The sequence below is a fragment of the Henckelia pumila genome, chromosome 2 (assembly GCF_033568475.1).
Source record: "Henckelia pumila isolate YLH828 chromosome 2, ASM3356847v2, whole genome shotgun sequence".
In the NCBI taxonomy this organism is placed as follows: Eukaryota; Viridiplantae; Streptophyta; class Magnoliopsida; order Lamiales; family Gesneriaceae; genus Henckelia; species Henckelia pumila.
Window position 1 is genome coordinate 98195427 of NC_133121.1, and position 21576 is coordinate 98217002.

At 34.6% G+C, this 21576-nt stretch overlaps 2 protein-coding genes across 2 annotated transcripts; one reads left to right on the top strand and one right to left on the bottom strand.

Annotated features, from left to right (window-relative positions):
* The first annotated feature begins 240 nt into the window (after window positions 1–240).
* On the top strand, window positions 241–1629 carry LOC140884327 (peroxisome biogenesis protein 7). Its single transcript, XM_073291049.1, has 2 exons — window positions 241–860; window positions 1027–1629. Exons 1-2 carry the CDS (start codon window positions 323–325, stop codon window positions 1431–1433), a joined length of 945 nt encoding a protein of 314 aa, XP_073147150.1. The 5' UTR covers window positions 241–322; the 3' UTR covers window positions 1434–1629.
* A 203-nt stretch (window positions 1630–1832) lies between these two features.
* LOC140884326 (probable serine/threonine-protein kinase SIS8) lies at window positions 1833–20127 on the bottom strand. Its single transcript, XM_073291048.1, has 16 exons — window positions 19959–20127; window positions 18447–18800; window positions 17470–17673; window positions 16323–16514; window positions 15943–16199; window positions 14727–14816; window positions 8615–8707; window positions 7925–8011; window positions 6322–6436; window positions 5452–5752; window positions 4111–4234; window positions 3961–3980; window positions 3713–3869; window positions 2627–2915; window positions 2262–2334; window positions 1833–2175 (listed from the first exon to the last, which is right to left on the bottom strand). The coding sequence occupies exons 2-16, from the start codon at window positions 18690–18692 to the stop codon at window positions 2093–2095; spliced, it is 2331 nt and encodes a 776-aa protein (XP_073147149.1). The 5' UTR covers window positions 18693–18800; window positions 19959–20127; the 3' UTR covers window positions 1833–2092.
* Between the last annotated feature and the right edge of the window lie 1449 nt (window positions 20128–21576).

The window sequence follows — 21576 nt, forward strand, 5'->3', positions numbered from 1 at the left end:
AGGGCCAAGATCCCACTAGACGAAATACACTCGGTGGAGCATAGCTCCAACGAATTTTTAAGAAGTATCTCTTAATTTTTTCTTAATAAAACGAGTTATAATCCAATTATGACAATCTCATTCTTTTGAAACTCTTAAAAAATATGATTTTTTTGGTAGGTGTTTTTTCGAGGAAATTGCATGAAAAGAAACGTAGAGATTATTATTATTTTTTAAATTTGTTTTTTTTGAGCTAATAGAGAAATAGTTTTCAAGTTATTGGAAGTGATTGAGTTGAAGATAAAGAAGCCGCCACCGTTCCCAACAAATCTCCGGCGGCGTGATGCCGGTCTTCAGGACCCCTTTCAACGGATACTCCGTCAAATTCAGCCCTTTCTACGAGAACCAGCTCGCCGTCGCCACTGCCCAAAATTTCGGCATCCTAGGCAACGGCCGCCTCCATATCCTCCAACTCGGCCCTACCATTTCCGAACGCGTCTCCTTCGACACCGCCGACGGCGTCTACGACCTTTGCTGGTCGGAATCCCACGACTCCGTCATCGTAGCGGCGATCGCAGACGGGAGCCTCAAGATCTACGACTTGTCCTTGCCGCCAAATGCGAACCCTATTCGCTCGCTCCACGAGCACGCGCGCGAGTGCCATGGCGTGGATTTCAACACCGTTCGGAAAGACTCGTTTCTGAGCGCCTCTTGGGATGATACGGTGAAGCTTTGGACCGTGGATCGGCCGGCCAGCGTGAGGACTTTCAAGGAGCACGCTTATTGTGTCTACTCCGTTGCTTGGAATCCCAGGCATGCCGATGTCTTCGCTTCCGCTTCCGGGGATTGCACAACTCGCATTTGGGATGTTCGAGAGCCAGGTAATTGCTTCTGATTCCATTGGGAAAGTATGAGATTCAGCTTTTAGTAACAGATTATTCTGCTGTTTATGATCACAGCTAACAACAGAACTCACACTAAACTTAGCTTACTGATCTGCAGATTTTGTTCTGTTAAAAACTTGAAAAGTGTGGTTCTTTTTTTCAGGTTCTACCATGATTCTACCTGCCCATGAATTCGAAATCCTGTCTTGTGATTGGAACAAATACGACGACTGCATAATTGCCACCGCCTCCGTTGATAAATCGATAAAAGTGTGGGATGTTAGGAATTACAGAGTACCGGTGGCTGTGCTTAACGGGCACGGTTATGCGGTGAGGAAGGTGAAGTTTTCGCCACACAGAGGAAGTTTGCTAGCATCGTGCTCGTATGATATGACCGTATGTTTGTGGGATTATATGGTCGAAGATGCGCTTGTCGGGAGGCATGATCACCACACGGAGTTTGCTGTTGGTGTGGATTTGAGTGTGCTTGTCGAAGGGCTTATGGCAAGCACCGGGTGGGACGAGCTCGTCTACGTTTGGCAACATGGAACAGATCCCAGAGCGCCGTGAAAACGAGGTGCAATTGATGTGTTATTGTTGTACTTGGTTTTGATACATTGATGTACTCGGAAGAAGGTACAGATAGGGTGATTTCATATTGGAAAGTAGGAGAGGATTGGCGTCATCCATTATTTAGGTGATGCGTAATAATTGGTGTTTGAAATGAGATTGAAATGAGATAAAATTGTGGCTTAGAAGTTTGAAATTGTGCTTCAAACGATTTCTGTATCTTCCAAAGAAAGTGAACCAAAATAATCTTTGGGAAACAGGGTTTAGAGTGTGTGTGTGTGATTTAATCAGTGCATACTTTGTGCTTTGTGGCATAAACAGTTCTTTGGACAGTTGGGACTTGGGTTGCGGAATGACTCTTGAAACTTTAAAATTTGCACGCCAATGTTCTCCAATTCTGAAAATTGTGAACTTTAATGAGTACAGTACGTCTAATAATTGTAATTTGAGCAGACTCAGCACACGGTAGGTCAAGTGGAGAAAAACTTCAGCACCATTTAATCTTCAAAGACTAATATCCATTGCCGTGGTTACAAGCTGTGTATCGAGGGATTATTCGATGAAAATGTTTCAATTCTAGCTTGCCAAATCTCCATACAAATGATTTATCATTCACGGTACACTTACGCAACGCATTTGCAGCAATGAAAAGGATCACATTAAACCAACAACCTTTCACAATCATGCAGCCGTGAGAGAACCTCCTGACAAGATGGCCGTTTATCTGGTTCAGCCCAGCAATCTGGGAGGGGAAAAAAATCGATTGTGAACTTTCATTGGAAACGATAAACAAAACTCGAACATAAAACTTTTTATCTTTAGACAGACCTGCAATTAGAGAGCTCAGTGGGCCTTCTGGAATTTCTAGCCTTTGTCCATCATTGGCAACAGCATAAACCACCTGTTCAATGCGAATCATAAGCCGACATATTTGGTTGTTATTAGGAAAGTGCACGTGTTTTGCACGTGTGTAATTAACTATTGAAAAACATTAATTAAGAAATTTAGATAATATTTAAATTAATGGTGGATTAATAAAGAAGAAGATGAGGGGGTTTCATTAACATAATATGATTAATTAATGGTGGACTAACAAATCAAGAACAAATTTATAATTGAAAGTGATATATTTATATGTACGTTATAATGTTAGATATAAGTAGATAATGGTGGATGCATCATGTAAGACTTACTTGGACTGATGGCATGCCCTCCCACGGCTTCTTTAGTGTGCAGAGTTCCCATATTATGACCCCAAGACTAAATATGTCACATTGCTCTGTGAAGGGCTCGTTGCGGATGAGTTCTGGTGCCATCCATTCTGGAGTTCCAGCAGAAGAAGAATCCTTCATTGGTCTGGTGGTAAGCCTCCGGGAAAGCCCAAAATCACATATCTTCACCGCCCAATGCTTATTCACAAGGCAATTTGCACTTTTCAGATCACGGTGTGCTATTTTCATCCGATGTAAGTGCATTAATCCCCTGCATAATAAAAAGAAACCAAAAACCAAATATTCTCAAAAAGAAACAAAAAAAAACCAAAAATTAAATATAACACATTTTTATGACCTAGCGCTACATAGAGTCTGTCTTTTCGCATTTTGCACGAATAGCGCACGCTGTAGCGCAAACAGCGTGCAGTATATTGCAAAAAGCATGCGCTATTTGGGCCAAAATTATCTGGATGTTGAAACTCATGGTACAGTAGCTCCAAGAACTTCAGTAGTGGAAATTTTCCAACCATAGATAGTATTGATGATGGTAGTGACGTAGAGTTGGATGATGCCGATTACTTTCAGGTCATGCTGTTTTAGTCGACAAACTTTCTAAATTGATGCTGTTTTTGGTTATTTGGATTGACTTTTATTTGGTAAGTATAAATTATTATGATTTTATGGCTAATTATCCCACTTATTTACTTATATATAAATATAAATAAATATATTTATATTTTTTTAATCAAATAAATTAAATAATTGTCCTTCACAAATAGCTTGCGCTACGCTATGACACGACAAGATCACTACGGGCCAACGCTACGCCTTTTTAAACATCGGTGATAATGAAATTTGCACGATCTATGTTCAACAGTTGAATCTTAATTAAATCAAAATAAGAACTAAACGCTAAACACATCCAACCTCCTTGAACAGAACAGATATATTGGAATATGACTTAGACCTCATTCCTTTATTTTGGCAACAGGAACACAGTTTTCCTGTGTGCCATACTGTAATAAATAATTAGAAAAGTATAAAGGACGAGACGAGCAAATGCACCTGCATATATCACAAAGCATTTTAAATCTCCTCTGCCAGCTAAGTTTCTTTTTCAGTCCACTAGAATGCATCAGAAAATACAACGATCCCAATTCCATATACTCAGTAATAACGGACAAGCGAGGAGGCTTCGTGCAAGCACCAAGGAATAGTATCACTGCACGAGAAAGTATGTGTTTTTTTGCAAATAGAGAAACATTAGAACAACAAGAACGAGTTGTTTAAAATGGTTTATAAAGAAAGATTACCATTTGGGTGGCGAATTCGGCTGCAAGAAGGAAAATAATTGGTTAGGTAATCAAAAGAATGTAATTTTCCCCTCACAAAGGATGTGGGTCAGGGAAACTATTTCGGGGGAAAAAGAAAAAGTAAAACAATTAAAAGTCACCATGCATTACCTCAAGATAGATATTTCATTACAAAAATCTTCAATATTCTCAACAGTCAGATCTTGTTCAAGAAACACTTTGATCCCTACTTCCAACCCATTCCACGTGCCTCTGAAAACTTCCCCGAAGAATCCTATGACACAACATAGAAAAGAGTGTGTTCAACGAGGATGGAGAGATATATAACATGAAAACATGGTTGATAATATAAATCTACTGATAACAGGTGCATTTGAAGACTGGAAGCCTTTTCTTTGGTATGGAAAAATATATTGATATATATAAGGAAGAAAATAAACCATATGTTTGAGACAAGAAACCGAAAGCATCAAGCTGAATAAAAGAAAACGCAAACTTGACCTTCCTACACAATAAAAGCATTCTGATAATTTATTTGGCATCCCTAAACCTTTCACAAACTTCAAGGACTGTATAAGGCTATAAGCAGAAACACAAGATTGATACAGCATGAGAGATCGGGCAGAGTAAAAGTTGGTTGCAACAAATATGAATAATAATATCAATGTATCTATAAATGTCATCTGGATGCAATAAACCAAGTATCTGAAGCAAAATATAGTTAATTCTGCTGAAGAAATTCCAAGCATAGAACGTGTGGAATCCAATGAAAAACATTCCGAAAATTGGGCTATTTGACAATAAACATATAGACCAAAATATATGGCTTGGCTGCCTTTGCAGCTGCAATAGAACACATTTTGCCTCCTGACTACTACAATTGGGCACCTCCAGAAATATCAACACCATATTAAATGGAAAGTTGAAACAGAGCGAGGTAGGAAAAAATGTTAACCCAAATCTGAAAACTGAATTCATGTTACTTTGCTTGTATATAATTTGTATTATGGTCTAGGTCACTTCAGAGAGCATATGAAATGAAGTAATGAACTTCATGATTCAGAAAATAGTGAGATTAATTGACTGTACATGAATTGAAATAAAAAATGAATAAATATCATTAAGAAATAAATTTAGAGGCAGTAACGGTTCAACAGGATGACAAAACTTCATGAAACCAGATGTTTTACACAAATGATGGATGTAAAGTAGCTAAGATCCCCTTTTCCAAATTTGCAAATCTGAAACAGGAAACTATATCCGCTTCCAAAAAAAAAAAGAGATGTCGAATTATTTAATAAATTATGTTCGCTTTGAATAGGAGAAGCATGAAGTCTGCTGTTCATGAGATATAAGAAATAAAGCCAAGTAGAATGACATAGACTGGCCAAAGTTTTGTATGCATAGTTGCTCGGTTATGTTCAACCAAAGGGAACTCCGAATACAGTTATGCCTGGCTAATAACGAACAATCCCCCCAAACACAGCATACCTATTCCAACGCGAGTTCCAATGGTTATTTCAGAAAAATCAATGTTCCATTCTTGGAATGGTAATAAAGGCTTGTTCAAGATTGTTGATGATTCAAGAACTTTATCAAATGTTGACATCATATTGGAACTGGCGAAAACGTCTGTGGGCTCACTCCCAGTAGAAGCTTGATTGGAAAAATGATGAGGAGATGAAGGCAACGATATTGCCTTGTGGGTGCTTTTTTGCTTTCTACGGAAAATATCTGTCAAAAGTTTTTGGCCATAAATTCCATCATGGTCATCTAGACTCGATCTTGACACCTGTGAAGGAAAATTATTATTTGAAATAAACCAAATGATACCGAAATAAGGAATTCCTGCAAGAAAAATGCATCTGTTCAAGGCCTTCAGGCTACAAAAACGTATAAAATTTTTTAATTTGCATAGAAGATGGGTAAGAAATTTTGAGTAAGAAGCTAATTATAAATAAAAACAAAAGCATGCCCTCACTAAGTTTGTGCTTGGATTGATGAATTTCATCTGAATTTGGAGATCAATTGGAGGAATTAATTTAAAATGACATTCATTTGGCCATTTAGGTTGTATTTGAAATCTACCACAATTACTTATGAAATTGCTTAACTTGATACAGAGTTAATTTGTAATTCACTTGAATTTTGTCACTCCAAGCAAGTCAAGGAATTTGAAATCCATCATTTCAAAACTCATCAATCCAAGCACAACTAAAAGAAAAGAAAGAAAAAAACACAAGGGAAGATGTTAATTTGCATCTAAGAACACATAAAATGATTGTAAAAGTAGCTTCAAATCGAAGGTGAAAAAGGGATTTGTAGAATTCCTTCAAGAAAGAAGCAAAGAGGAGGGCATACGCTTTCTTGAAGATCAGAGCTATCATCTTTCTCGCTTGTTGAACTACGAGATGAATTGATTGGTTCCACTGGAAGACGACTTCGCATCAGATTCTTATTCAATTCTCGAACAGCCCTAGAATTAATTTCACGGACAGAAGTGAAATGACGCAGCTTTACCAAAAAAGCTGGTAGAGCTACCAAATGTATTAAATTCCAGTAGACTTTTCCCCAACCAAGTCAATTCACGCCAAAGCTCACCGAAGAAGTTACATCACAATACCATGCATGAACATAGTGGTGGGACCCTTTCTTAAATGTCGTTTTTAAAGTGAGGAGATTTTCACCATAGAAATTTGACAATAAAAGCTTCCTTTATAGGAAAATTTTAAAAACCTAGAAAAGGTTCCCACCTGCAGATCAGGTCACAAAAGTTTGCAAAACTGAAGTTGCATTACATTATTAAGCAAAACCCAGGAATCCCCCTAATTTTAAAGGTCCAATCTTCATAAATACAATAGTCCATCAGGTTTAGTTCCAGCAAATTGATGTCAACATTAACGGTTTAGATAATTCTACCGATTACCATGCCATGTTAACAATTCTGCTTCAAGCAATCAAATCAGAATATAGTAGTAGATGTTCTTCAGTAAAAAAAACAGCTTTATGGCTTTTCAAAAATTACAGAAAAATTGGAAATCCCATCTAGTCTATCATCTGTTCCCGCAAGACAGTAATAAAAAGATTAAGCTACAGCGCATACTGTAATTGTATAGTTTTATGGTTTTTATTTGAATGTTCTAATTTTTTATAGGAAATCAAATTATATTAATGATATTTTCTCCTACAATTGAACAAAAAGATGCGATATGATAGCCTAGCTGTTATGAGGTCTCCAGATAATGCATCAGTCAATCAAAATCTTGTTACTACACCATCTTCCTATAATGCGCCAGCTACTCATAACCACATATTTTTAACATAGTGCATCAGATAGACCTGATTTTTACGCAACATTCTAATGCATGTTGTTTCAGCAGCCCTTTGTGTGATAACAAAAGGAGAAAACAGAGATAATGCTACAGACATGGATAACTTGGAGAAGAGAAGGGAACAAGATTGAAGGCTAAAAACCTTTATAGGCTCTAGCGTACAAAGTGTATTGCAGGATAGCCCACTAGGGAGCTTATAGAAATCCATCAGCGACACACATGATACGCAAGGGAATGAGGGAATAAAGTTCAGGTAATTTTATTTATGATACAGTACGTGCTTTTGGGTTATTGGTTCTAACTTGTGCTAGGGGCAAGGGAAGAATACTCTTCCTTTGGGGTCAAGCTTCTCCTTCTAAGGAGAAAACATAAAATCCCAGGAAAATTATATCATTTGCATGTCCCAATTTTGAGCTCCGATCAATACAAGTCGGTTCTTAAAACTGCTTACCCTCTTTATGTTTGTGTTGAAAATCATGATCACAGCAGAAAATATTTAGCTACTCCAACATTGTGGGGGGCGTGCAATGACGAAATGTCCGAAAGGAATGAAAGAGCAGACAACCAAAATTTCTACCATCACCCTAGACTATAAGCCATATAAAAAATACCAATACTTAAGGGTGAACAACCTCACAATATCATCACCAATCTCAGGAATCATGCTAATACAGCGTCGTCTTCTCCTGCGGGTTTCTATCGGAGATGCCCCAGCAGACCTGAAATTTGGAATATAATTTGAGAGGTATAAAAGCATAAAACATGTCCTTTTACGCCATTAGACAACAGAAAAATATAAAAACCGAGGAATGAAGAAACAGTAAGTGGATAAAATAATCCAACCATCAGTTATTGTTTGCAAATGCTGGAAATAATGAAACACCAAAATGCCAAATTTAATTTAGAGACATGTTTATTGTGCAACTGTGGTACAGTACAAAGTACATACGAGATACTATATCTCATTAACTTTTAGGAACCTGAAAAACCACCACAGGAATTTTATGGACCAATTCCTGAGAGAAATGGTAAAATAATAAACCAACCACAGTTTCGAAACACTGATGTCAAATTACACTTTGCCTTAACAAAAAAAGGTATTTTCCAATTCATAAAGATCAAACAAGTTTGACTTTCAAAAGTACCCGGATAAATGCCTTTTATATAAATGTACATAAGCTTACAAAGATCCAAGAGAAACACCATAAATGATATGTAAACAGCATCAAACCAACAAATATCAAAGGAAAGCATAAGTCACGAGGCGGCTTTCACGTAATGATGGAATGAACTTGCAAAGAAATTATATACGATCCTTACACCTTGATGCATTAACGTCATTGAACTCTCTGAAATGATGGCTGCGACCACCAAGCATAGATCTCCCGTGTCCACGAAAGAAAGGATGTTCTGGACTAAAAAGGATAGAAATTTTAAACAAACAAGAGAAACCGAGAATTAGGAATATTTAATTTAAAAGTTAAAATACATAAACTAAAAGCAATACTACATTTCTGGAAAGAAATAACAACACATTCATAAGAGAAAACCTATCAAGAAACAATACAAACAACAGAAAAACCTAATGCAGTAAAATAATTAGTTCATTTGAATTGAAAGAAAAGATGGATCCTGCTCTCAACTTTAGTGTCAGAAATTAACAAATAAATACGTTATTAAGTTTTCTCCTAAACCAAAAAAAAAAAAAAAAAAAAAAAAGATGATACCTCAATCACTTGGATGAAACTAAATTTGCTCTATATTTAAGCCATGTAAACAATCACATGGGTTAGGGGGTGTATAACAAAATAAATGTAAATCAAGGATGTGAACTGCAATGTACATTAGATCTACAGCCCAATTTTAGCGCAGAGGTGTTCCAATATTCATTCTTGCATAAGAATTTACAAAACTTTAATGCCCAAATACTTTTTTATGTAACTTCGTTTGATTTGATAAAATAATAGTTTACTTACTATCATAACATTATTAACATCTTAAAGTGAGAAAATCAAGGTGTTTAAGATCTGCATCTAATGTTCATTTTGATCAAATTAACATGAAAATTTTGCTCTCAGGTCTCCCACTTGGAATTTTGCAACCTAATCAAGGTTCAGCTAGGTCACAGATGTCAACAGTGCATAGATATCCCAGAGATCTATATAATAACCTTTTCTCTGAATCTAGAAACTTAAGAATATTATACAGAGAAAATATCTGATTATGAACAAATCAGATAGTTTTCAAGCCATGCAACTCCGCCACAGAAGGATATCTTGGCAAATAAAAAAGGACAGCTAAGAGCAGATCTGTTCAATTTTTCGCTCCAACCCAGCTCTATTTTCAGAGCTAGGTTGGAGCAAAGCTACAGTGTTGCACCATATTTAGTAAAATACTGTACCAACACTCTTGAATTTTTCTTCTTCTTTTTTTCCCATTTATTTATTGTAATTGTTATAGCTTTGTTTTATTTATTTTGTTTTTATTGTAATTGTTAAAGTAATGCATTTTAAGTTTGATAATAATAATGTCATTATATTAACTTCGATAAGTAATTTTTTCAACAAATTTAATTAGTAATTTAAATTAATTAATTATTTTAACCAGTTTCAATATAGAAATCAATTAAACATAAAATTAATGTATTGATAATTTAATAATCTGTCCATAAATATTTTGTGGAATAAATTACTTGTTGTAAATAAAATAATAGGGAATATTCGGACAATATTTATTTAGTGTAGAGTTTAGAGTTGAAGGGTTGGAGATAAATTTTATGCGCTAAAATGGCGTAATGGGTTGGAGATCACCTAAGTTGTCCCTGACATGATTCCATAGTCATATTCCTGAAACTAAAGCATGTTATAATTTTTAAAGCATGGAAAACAGTAATACATACCCAATGTATAATTCTGCTATCATCTATAATTTAGAAATAGGATTTGTTATCTTCTTTGAAGCAATGTTTTAAAAAGCGCTAGGCGGTAGGCGGGCGGTGAGCCACCGCCTAGCGCCTAGCCGCCTAGGCGGTTTTTTTTAAAGCCTAAATAATAAAATATACCTTAGGATATTCATGAGTTTTACTATAAAATATAATTTTTTATGTCTTATGTTTTTCAGTTTTTGTACGAAACTCTTATAAAATTTTAATAATAATAATAATAACAATACCAATATAGATATTAATAGATATCAAGTCTTCATACATAATATGAGATTTAATTTTTTGTTTGATTTTCTTTTATGGGATTCTTCGTTCTTTCTGTGTTTATTTCTCGCGTCACATCTCTTTTTTTTAGTTTTTGATTTTTAAATTTTTTTTTATAAAAAATAATAACCGCCTAGACGGCGCCCAAGCTGCCTAAGCTGGAGATTAGGCGGGCGACGCCTAGAGATATAGCCTAACAAGAAAGCGAGGCGGTGGGCAATAGCCTACCACCAGCCTATACGCCGCCTTTTAGAGCACTGCTTTGAAGAGAAAATTGCGTCAAATACTCTTGTGAAATTCTTCATGAGCTAATACCTCCATCTGTAACGGGTTTGAGCATCTTAGTCCCTCTATTATTTTTTTTGAGCTTGCAGAACCCAGTCCTTGCAATCATGAAGGCACACGTATAATGATTCAATTTTTTGATGTTTTTAGCTAATGGATTCCCAATATAGCCCTTTTTCTTTAATTTTTGGCACCCATTTATTTTTATTGTTTTAATCAAATTTTCATGCTATTAATTTTTTCAATAAACAATTTAAGCACAAAGTAGAAAATTCACAATAAAACAATAAAAAACTTAATCCTTCTATTTACTTTTATAGGTAGAATATAATAGATTAAATATATATTCTCCTTTAATATTAGCTTTTTTTAACAAACATATATTTTTTATATTATTTTTTAAATTTTTTTAAAGAATTATGCTTCAATAAAATGTTATTTTATTATGAAAATTTTTCGTCATATGAACACTTTTTTAGATAAAAATATATTAAAATATCTTATCGATAATTATTAATTGCACATTAACTAAAAACATTCATTAGTGGATCGGTTATTGCAAAATATTTATTTCATTATTGCATTTTTTTATTTTTCACAATTGTTTTCATGTATCAATAATATATGATATAATAATTTAAAAAAATTCATTTCATTGGTGACAATTGTATTCTTGTAAGTGATAAAAATACAAAAGAAAATATATCATTGTATTTTGAAAAAGAATTGATGAGATTGGTTATTGTTAAATTGAGGGTTTTTTTGTGATTTGATAAATCTATGAGGTAAAAAGTGAATTTTGGAGAGAGTAAGCTCAAAAAAAATATAAGACAGGGACTGAAATGCTCAAACCCGTTTCAGAAAGGGGGTATTAGCTCATGTAGAAGTTCATGGGGTATTTGGCGCACTTTTCTCTTTTTTTGAATTTTGAATAATAATATCATTCCATAGCTAGGGTGAGTCTTCTATTTATGTAGGATTTGATTTTCTTTTTTTTTTTAGGAGTATAAGCTATCTTTCATTTGAATAAAAAATATTTGAAATTATCCAAATCTATAGGATCCTTAGGGATTTGATTTTCGATATAATCTTGTAAGCTCTATTATTTACGGAATTATTATTATGAATAAGATTATCAAAAAATGATTATTCACAATCTTGTGTTACGAGATCTGAGGTTCTCTCCTAGTGAGCCTCAAGCCAAGAGATCGAGAGGTTTTCTCCTAACGAACCTCAAATTCGCGGTAGATAGCCCCTTGGCGAGATCCATAACGTGGGACCATAACAAATTGGTATTAAAGCCAGTAGTCATGGGGGATATCAACGTTTTTCAACAAAAAATTGAAGCCTTTGTAAAAAGGTTTCAAGTGTATAAGACAACTGCCGAGGAAAAGCAGCAAGCTCTTCTAGATAAGTTGGAGGAAATACTCAAATGTTTGCTAACCTTACAATCAAATGAACGAGATCAAGGCAAAGATAGCAGAAATGAACAGACCACCGACCAGCATTCCACAAGACACCAAGGCTGCGAGGATTGCATATCCTATACACCTCAAAATTCAAAGCTAGATTTTCCCTGGTACAATAGCCAATCAGCCCCATTGGGATGGCTTAGTCAATGTGTAAAAAAAGAATTTCAACACCGACATACATCGGAGAAAGACAAGGAAATGTTTGTCTTTGTCTAGGCGATGGTGTACCATGGTTCCTCGATTGGGAACGAGATCGGTCCATGTTCCAGTTGAAGGAATTTAAGAACCAACACCATCGAAACCTAATCCTTGAAAGATGCCAATGGTTTGAAGAGAACGAAGTGACGCCTTTTAAAGATGCTGAAACTGTGAGGGGAGCAGTACCTTCTCTCATGGTTGAGGACAACCATGATCTCCAAGGGGGGGTCTTCTATTTATGTAAGATTTGATTTTCTTTATTTAAGCTATCTTTCATTTTAATAAAAAAGATTTAGAATTATCCAAATCATAAGATTCTTAGGGATTTGATTTTCGATACAATCCTGTAAGCTCTATTATTTATGGGGTGGAATTATTATGAATAAGATTACCAGAAAAGAATTATTCACAATCTTGTGTTTCGAGATCTGAGGATCTCTCCCAATGAGCCTCAAACCAAGAGATCGAGATGTTCTCTCCCGACGAGCCTCAAATTCACAGTAGGTAGCCCCCCTTGGCAAGATCCATAACACGGGACCATAACATGCTCCGACATGATGCTGATGTGTGCAGTTACATATTTTACGATGAAAAATGACTCGACTTGCCAAAATTTGAAATATGCAGGACTAAGACTGAAATTGGACAATATAAGACCAAAATTGAAAAGAAACAAACCTACATGACCAAAATTGTACGTTTTCCTTAAAAATATTAGAAAGATAGGAAAGAGAACATGATCTATGAAGTTGGTCAAAAAGGCCAACATCCAGGATATAAATACCGAAAAGCCTATTCTCAAAAAAAAATACCAAATGCCCAAAAAATTTATTAATCTCTTCTCGTTTAACATACATATGTTGCCTATTTATACAGGTATGAAAACCTCTTAGGGTAGAACATGGCAAGAAGCCTTTCTGAATCAAATTACAACAAAATTATAAAAAATTATCATAATTTTGATATTATAAAATGTGATTTCCTCATAAAATCATGAATCTTAAAGTTACCTCTAAGTTAAAAATGGACAAACATTCTTCATACTTGTGTTGACAGGTATAGAAAACGAGGATTGGACAGGTAGACAAAGTGAAATTACGCACAATGCAACCTCTAGGCTATGACCGTGATAGCCAGGTGGGGGCGTAAATGAGTCTACTTACGACAAACATGTGAAATACAAGCTCAAGCTTGAACTTAATTTTACGGTAAGCTCGAACTCTAGCTTGCAAGTCAGCTTGGGTACCCATAATTTTACATGAACAAATTCACGAACTCTGAGTTTCAGACCACGTAGTTTGGGCCAATTTTTTTATTTATTTATATTTAATATAATAAAAAATTTTAAATTAATTTTAAGCTCGTGAGACTAAAGTTATCTCAGGAATCTCCATGGTGTGACTAAAGTTTAGCCAAATTATTCTCATTACTCGTCGACAGCTCGACAATCAAAATAGATGGCCAGATGCATAGTTACTTTTGTCTAGGAAATTTGGATTCTTTTGTTTCTCTACTGCCAAAAAGAAATCTGCTTTCGTTCAGTATTCATGTTGGCAGCAGAGAAACAAAAAATCCCCAGATCAGTTATCCTATTCCCATAGCATATTAAATGTTAAAATAGTAGGAAGATGGGTAACAGAGAGAACAATACAGCATAAAATTTATATGGTTCTAGCATATGATAGCTATGTGCCTCTATCCACAATCATTGACCATGAAAGCTAAAACAAGAATCAATCTCTCACAGTATGCAACCATCCCCTTTACCGAAAGGTGATAAAATATATGGGAGTTAATGTCGAAATTTTTTTCATAATTTAATATGATAAAATCATGTAGAAAGGCGCTGAAGAAGACAAAGAACAAAGAAACAAATCCATCATACATAAACTAGACGTATATTTCTGAAATTATGACAGGTTTTTTCCGATTTTACATAGCCCTAGGTCTACTAATTTATACAGAATATTCAAACTATTTCTAGGCACAATCCCTTGAGTTTAAGTACTACACAACAATTATCCTTAATTAGCCCATGTACTTGAGAAGCAAATATTCACGGGCACAAACACAATATTTCCTTCAATTTCTCCACAAATCATATCAAAGGTTTATAATAATTTTAAATCTAATCCTAACGTATCAGTTGCTTTTCCTATAAAAGTAAACACTCTCACCACAAAAACTCAGTTGGTATCTTAACAACCATGAACATGCATTTAAAACAATGAGATAAAGAAAGGAACAGTTCATTTAGAAGCTTTATTAAACCTCGAACTTGCTGTTCTTTGTTCAGCCATGACTTTCTTCCTGTAGCACCGCCAAAATGAATTTGCAACATTTGGCTCACTGTGTGATGTTCTGGTAAGAACAGGTTTTAATAAGTTGAATGAAGACACGATAACAAATTCTTGTCATGCAGAACACAGTTCGTCTCCAACAGAAGTAAGCTCATATATATTTCATGGATTATATCATAAACATAATCATTTTTGCATTGTGATTCGGAGATTCCTTATAAATGCAAAAAAAAAAAAAAAAAATACCATGCTTGTGTTGTAAACTACTACCATATTGTTTGGACAAAACAAACAATGTTAAAGCAAATTATGCATATCTCTACAATATAATATATATATATATATATATAATTTTGATCACCTGCACCCTAGGGTGCAGGGTTTTTCGTGTGCGACCGGGTTTTAGTGTAAAAAAAACACTAAAACCCGGTACCGAGTTTTAGTGATCGCACATAAAAAACTCTGCACCCTAGGGTGCAGGTGATCATTACTGTATATATATATATAGGTGATCAAAATTATATATATATATATATATATATATTAATATTAATTAATATATTAAAGTTGAGGGGGAGTACGTTGGTATGGTTAACCACCCATTTGTTTTGCCATATTTCTTTTTGTTTTCTACTTTTTTTCAATAAGAAACGAGATCATATTATATATATTAAAAAGATCATGTGATAATTATAAAAAACAGATAAGTTATCCGTAGACGGAGCCTTTAGAACCCACTATATGTAACAATATATAACGCTCCAATCTCTGATTGAGTCTAGAGTCGAGAACATAACAAACTATTTATGATTCGTAATCCACATAGAAGCTCACAACTTGATCTTTTCCCAACACACATCTCCCGATTCTGCTTTGTCTTCAAAAATACTCTCGTTCCTTTCCAACCAAACGTGCCATAGTCCTTTCATGTCTATTTAATTACCAAATGCCACTTTTTGTCCTTTGATAACTACTAATTTACTAAAATGCCACATTTATAAGATTAATTAATTTATTTACAAAAAGGTCATTTTTCAAAATTGTTCTATACTTTTTCTTTTTGTTTTTCATTACAAAGAAATGGATTATATAGGCATGCAACCGTGCACCCAAGTACTAGTTACTTAAAAACCAAGAAACAGAACATAAAATTGTGGTGTTGAAACTCAAACAATACAAATCCTTACTCTTCAACTTCTATTTGATCTGAAAAGCCACAAAGTGGACTGTTCGGTTCAATAGGTGAATCGTATGAGTCGTTCTCTGCAGAATCACTCTCGCCAGCAGATAGATGAGAAAGAAACACTGCCTTTGCAGAAAATGGAATTAACTTGCCCGGAGTATGAACAAGATCAACCAAAAGTTCCACCGAATCTGAAATGACTGTGACAGAGATGTGCTTATAGGAATCAGTCAGCTCCATCACACCTTCTTGAGGTAAACCCTGAGAACATGGAAAATAAATCGGAAGTTTATTAAATTTTTTTCAGAATAGACATATACTAGGATAGAGACTTATAAATGTCTATAACAGGTTGGATGGAGCTTTGATAAAGATGACATTTACCACCATAAGCCTACATTCAAGTCCGACAGTGTCGGCCAGAACTTTGAATAAGATTGCCCGGGAATGGCAAGAACCATGCTTTATCTGACCCAGCATATGGATACCTTGATTTCCCAATGAGTGGGAGGCTTCCTCAAGGGCACCCTCTACTGGATCTGATTCTAATTTTGGTCGTTTGAAGAAATCACAGACCTGCAAATGGTGTAAGGTTAGCAAAAATAAATTGTAGATGATTTAACTGAAGCTCGCACTGTTTTATGCAGCTTGTTTATCTACAACGGCCATTCAGAACGGAAAGTAACTGGCCAGGAAGTTTTAAACATGTGCCATCATTCCAACTTATAGATAAACCCACAATAGGCCACAATTTTTGCTCTTCAATAGATGATCTTTATCTAGCAATAATTAATCTAATTTCATGTTGCAGCTGCTTTTCTTATCCAGTAATCATGTAAAACCAACTGCATGCCATAATGTGAAAACCTATAATTGGTCGTAATTGTACAAATAAAATTTTGAAACCAAGAAATACTCAAATACCATGTTTTGATAGTAGCATCAGCACAAGATATTGCTGCCCTCCAACAGTAACCTCCAATAATCGCACCAAACAGCCAGTCACAGGAATCAAACATATGATTTTTGGCTCTGAATATCGATCATGGGCTATAGTTGACTATGAATCAAGTAATGCATGTGTTCGTCTCTCCTTTCTATCCCTTTTTGAGGAACAAAGATGCTTATTTAACCTAGGTTTCTTGACCTAGTTGTAATGCTATGGAGTTATTCCCGTGGTATAATGTGTGGCATATCAGTGCTGCTAGTTTCTGGTGCCTTGATGAATGATGTATCCTTAGCCATTCTAAATTGGCTTGAAATATTAGTAAATACCAAACATCATTTATGGGAAGCCCACAAAGTAAAATTCTATGCCATAAATTATCAAGAAAATTTGATATACTGAATGAAAATTTAATTGAGAATATATATCCAGAATTTACATACATGAAAATCATTTATTGAATCTTGCTATCCAAAAACTTGGGAGTCTATGACATGATCACATGATTTGTTGGAGAGCAACAACTGTCCAATCTCACTTAGTGGTCTAAACATGGTGTTTGGGTTGGGTACAAAAGGGGCTCACCAATCCACTTATCTTCTTGACCATGGCAGCAGGACTTGAATGCAGTCCCTTCGCCAAAGTGGCTGCCAGCTGCTTTAACATGAAAAGCTTCTTATCTTTACGAGCATCAACAACAATTACATTCGGCCGAAGCCCCTCTATATCCACAGTGTGAAGGTCGTCCAATGAAGGAACAATATCAAAAAGTTCTTTGAATCTTCTTTCCTACATTGCACAAAACATTATTTGGCAGGAAAAATGAAGAACACTTAATTTTACACTAACTGCGGATTTCTCAAGAAATCAGAAGTTAGTTTAAAAATCAAATTTATTCAATATGAGAAAGATCATAAAACCCGGTGTAGAAGAAAAATGTCCAGCTATGCTAGTAGTATTTGCCAGATGGAATCAATATTCCTTCACAATCAACATATAATAGAGAGAACGATAGGGCTGTAGATGCAACTGAAAACTACAAAAAAAAGTTTTCCCTAATTCGTAGTCAACATTTCATTGCTAGAACATTCCAACCCACAATAATCAAGGGAATTAGCAAGCTATATAGAATGAAATGCAAACATGGAACCTTCGCTCATACTTGAATACATTGTTTATCCCCTGGAACCACAAGAGTATCATTGATGTACTCTATCAAGGGGAAATTATTTTCTTAACAAAGTGATGCAGATTAAAAATGTTAGACACGGCTATTGCAAATGTATTATAATGCAAAAACTAAAACAGCTAGAAACTACTTGTAACCCAAGTTTAAATGCAAGCACATTAATACAAGACATGCAGTTCCAACAGTTTTTGGTGTCAAATATTTAACATAGATATAAAAATAAGAACAAGACAAAAACCAAAGGTTGACTAATCAAGTTGAATTTGAAAGTGAAGTAAAGTTGGAGTATATTTTCTTTAACTGGTAAACTAAGTTGATAGTTGAAATTACAATGATTTATATACATGTTTGAATTCAGGTAAGCACGACTTACTGGAGTGACAAAATAGAAACCATCAGGAATTGGTTCAGAAAGTTTTCCAGTTTCCCACAGGGTTTGTGATGCATTTTGATATTCTGGTACACCAAAATCATGATGGCTTCTCAATTCTTTAGAACTCGAGGTATCATCAGAAGAAACCACAGAAATTGACTGAAGTTTCTCAACGAGACCTGATGGCCAACACTGGGTATTAGGAGCTGGTGCACTGACCAGCCCCTTAAGATCCTTCCTCTCCATGTCTTCGTAGATTTCAAATACAATATCATGTTTGACAAATGTTGATCAGAGTCATAGCCAAAATGAACCACCTCCCAAAAGAGTCTCATAAACAACTCCAAGTTAGACCTAGAACGCAAACATGGCTGCTTATTAGCAATTAAGTACTTATTAATTACTAGTTTCATTCATTACAGAATAATATTTACAAATATATTAAGAACTCGACACGAAAGGCAGACAATACATATTTGGGGTATTGATAAATGGACAAGGAATTGATGAACGTTTTAAGTCATCAAAGTTTTCTCAGGTAAAAAAACTAAATATTTGCACCCACTGGAAATGTGCAATATGCAGAAGAAATTTCCTTTATCTAGAAATTAAAATGTAAATTTGTTCAACAGTGGCATTTTGTTGTAAACAAGCAACTACACCAGAAAAACCTTATTGTTTTGAACTTTTGCCCAAGACTCTATTTTGGGAATCCCTAGTTATTCTTTGTCCAATGAGAAAACAAATAGAATATGAAATGATAATTAAGCGTGACTGTAGACAATGATATTGATAGTTAACAAATTAACACAGATAAAGTATTCTTCTGAAGTTAAAGGCAGGCAACAGAAAGTGGCAGAATCATATCCGATTTTGATGTATAGCCATGTCGTAGTTCATTAATCATAGAAAGTGGGATAATAGTCAAGGACCACGAGAAACCAATAACAAACGCGACAAGTAAAAACACCGAAAATGTGAGGAAATCGAAATTTTTTCAAGAATCAAGAAAGAATAGTCAAGAACACGTTAAATGATTTCTGATCAATCACAGTCCATGAAAAAAACAAATTTACAGAAACCTGAAATCAAGAATATAGCTAACCACAATAGCAGCAATCAATCTGAAACAGGTACAAAGTAGTCCTCCATGAAAGTAATCTCACAGAAAGAACTGAATTTGGGGCCATTAGGAGTGGACACAATGATCAAAGACCATGAAAAAAATAGTTCCTAACATATGTAGAAGATACTTCTCCAGTTACCAATCTACATTTTCAGAGCACAAAAGAGGAACAAAACAGAAGTTGTACTAAGATTCCTATTATTCATAAATAAAAACAATCTTGCCAAGAATTAAGAAACCAGAAAGCACTTGCTTGTCGATTTCGTTATGTAAAACAATACGAAATCCGATCACAAGGTCCTTCCTAATTGATACCGTTACAAGAAACCCAAAAACAAGAATAATCAGTGACAATAACATTCAATCTGAAAATGGAAGGAAGTTACGGGAAATTTGGGGATCATGAAAATCTGAAGTCGAGCGAATAAGCCACGAATCTTCAAAAACGCAAGAATTTTATCCAATCGAAGGATTTGCCGCACGATTGATCTCTCTCGGATCTTGAATTGGAACTTCAAAATTGCAGAGGAAGTGTGTTAATAGGACAAAAATGAATTTATAAGGCGTTGGCGAGGACAAAAGTGTCTCCACGGAGGGTATAAAATATATATATATATATATATATTTTCTTTTGTTCGTTACTATTTAATATTCAATTCGATCGTTGAGTAAAATTCGAATTAAATATGGTAAGTTTTTTGAAGTTAAAAAATAATAATAATATCAATACACCAAGTTAGGTAACTACGCCTGCGGTACTCGGATATTATATTATATAGTTTAAAGCAATGAATGTTCCAGATCAACAAGAGATGGAGAAATCGAGAAAAAATAATCGAGAAGCCAAATATCCCAACTGGGACGAAAGTTTTGGTTTTTTTTTTTTTTTAATAATCGTATAGACGTCCATTTCTCAGAATACAATGGTAATATCAGTAGTAAATAAACATAAATTTATTACTTCTTCGATGAATAGCAATTATATTTGATCTAATTACCCTTTAAATAAAACAAGAATAAATCAAATCACAAGATCAAGAACTTTCAGATGACACATAACATCAGAATTGATATAAATAGCCATGTGGTCATTTATGTCTACGTCCCATTTACATAGTTTCAAAATTTGAACAAATTAAGGAATATATTTAGTTTAATTAACGAAGCAAGTCACACGAATCAACTTCATTAACTAATATGTATATATTTTAATTCAAAAACATAAGTTTCCAACATGACGTTGTTCGTCTTTTCGAAGTATTCTACGGCCCAGTTGGATACCAGCAAGCACCACGAGCTGCATGAAACAAATGTATGAGTTTGAGTTCTTGAAAGTGAAATATATCTTGTGGAAGTTAGACACTTACATGGATCCATGGTTGTGAGAAATCCGATATCAAAGTTGCAATTGCCTTTGATTTTATAAAATTTGTTAAGCACACATGATGTGTGGGTGTATAGGTTATTTGGTTCGAAACATGATCCACCTGATTGAATTGCTCCACAGTCTACCACACCACAAGCATAGTCTAAAAAACCTTGCATCTTCTCAGTTGAAGCATCTTTTTGTGCCAAACAGAATGCTACTGCGAACTACGTACATTGTTGATAGTTGATACAATACCATGCAAAAAAACAATCACAAAATCAGTTGAAGCATCTATTTGTGTCCGAGCTTTATCCCAGTGATTATCAAATTATAATTATTGTTCATAAAATATAGGAAAAACTACATTTTTTATATTATATATTTATTTCTTTGTGATTTTGATCTTTTATGTTGTCAAATTTTAGGTTTAGTCTTGTGTTTTTCAATTTTTGATAATTTCAATCATCTTTCATGGGGAGTATTGAATGCTTTGATCATGTTACTTTTGGTCCTGTTAACGATCGATTTGTATTTTTAGTAATCAACTTGCATGTTTTTTTTTTCATTTTTGGTCATACAGTGATTTTTATTTTTAATCATGTAACTTGTATATTATTTTTATTTAGGTCCTTTAA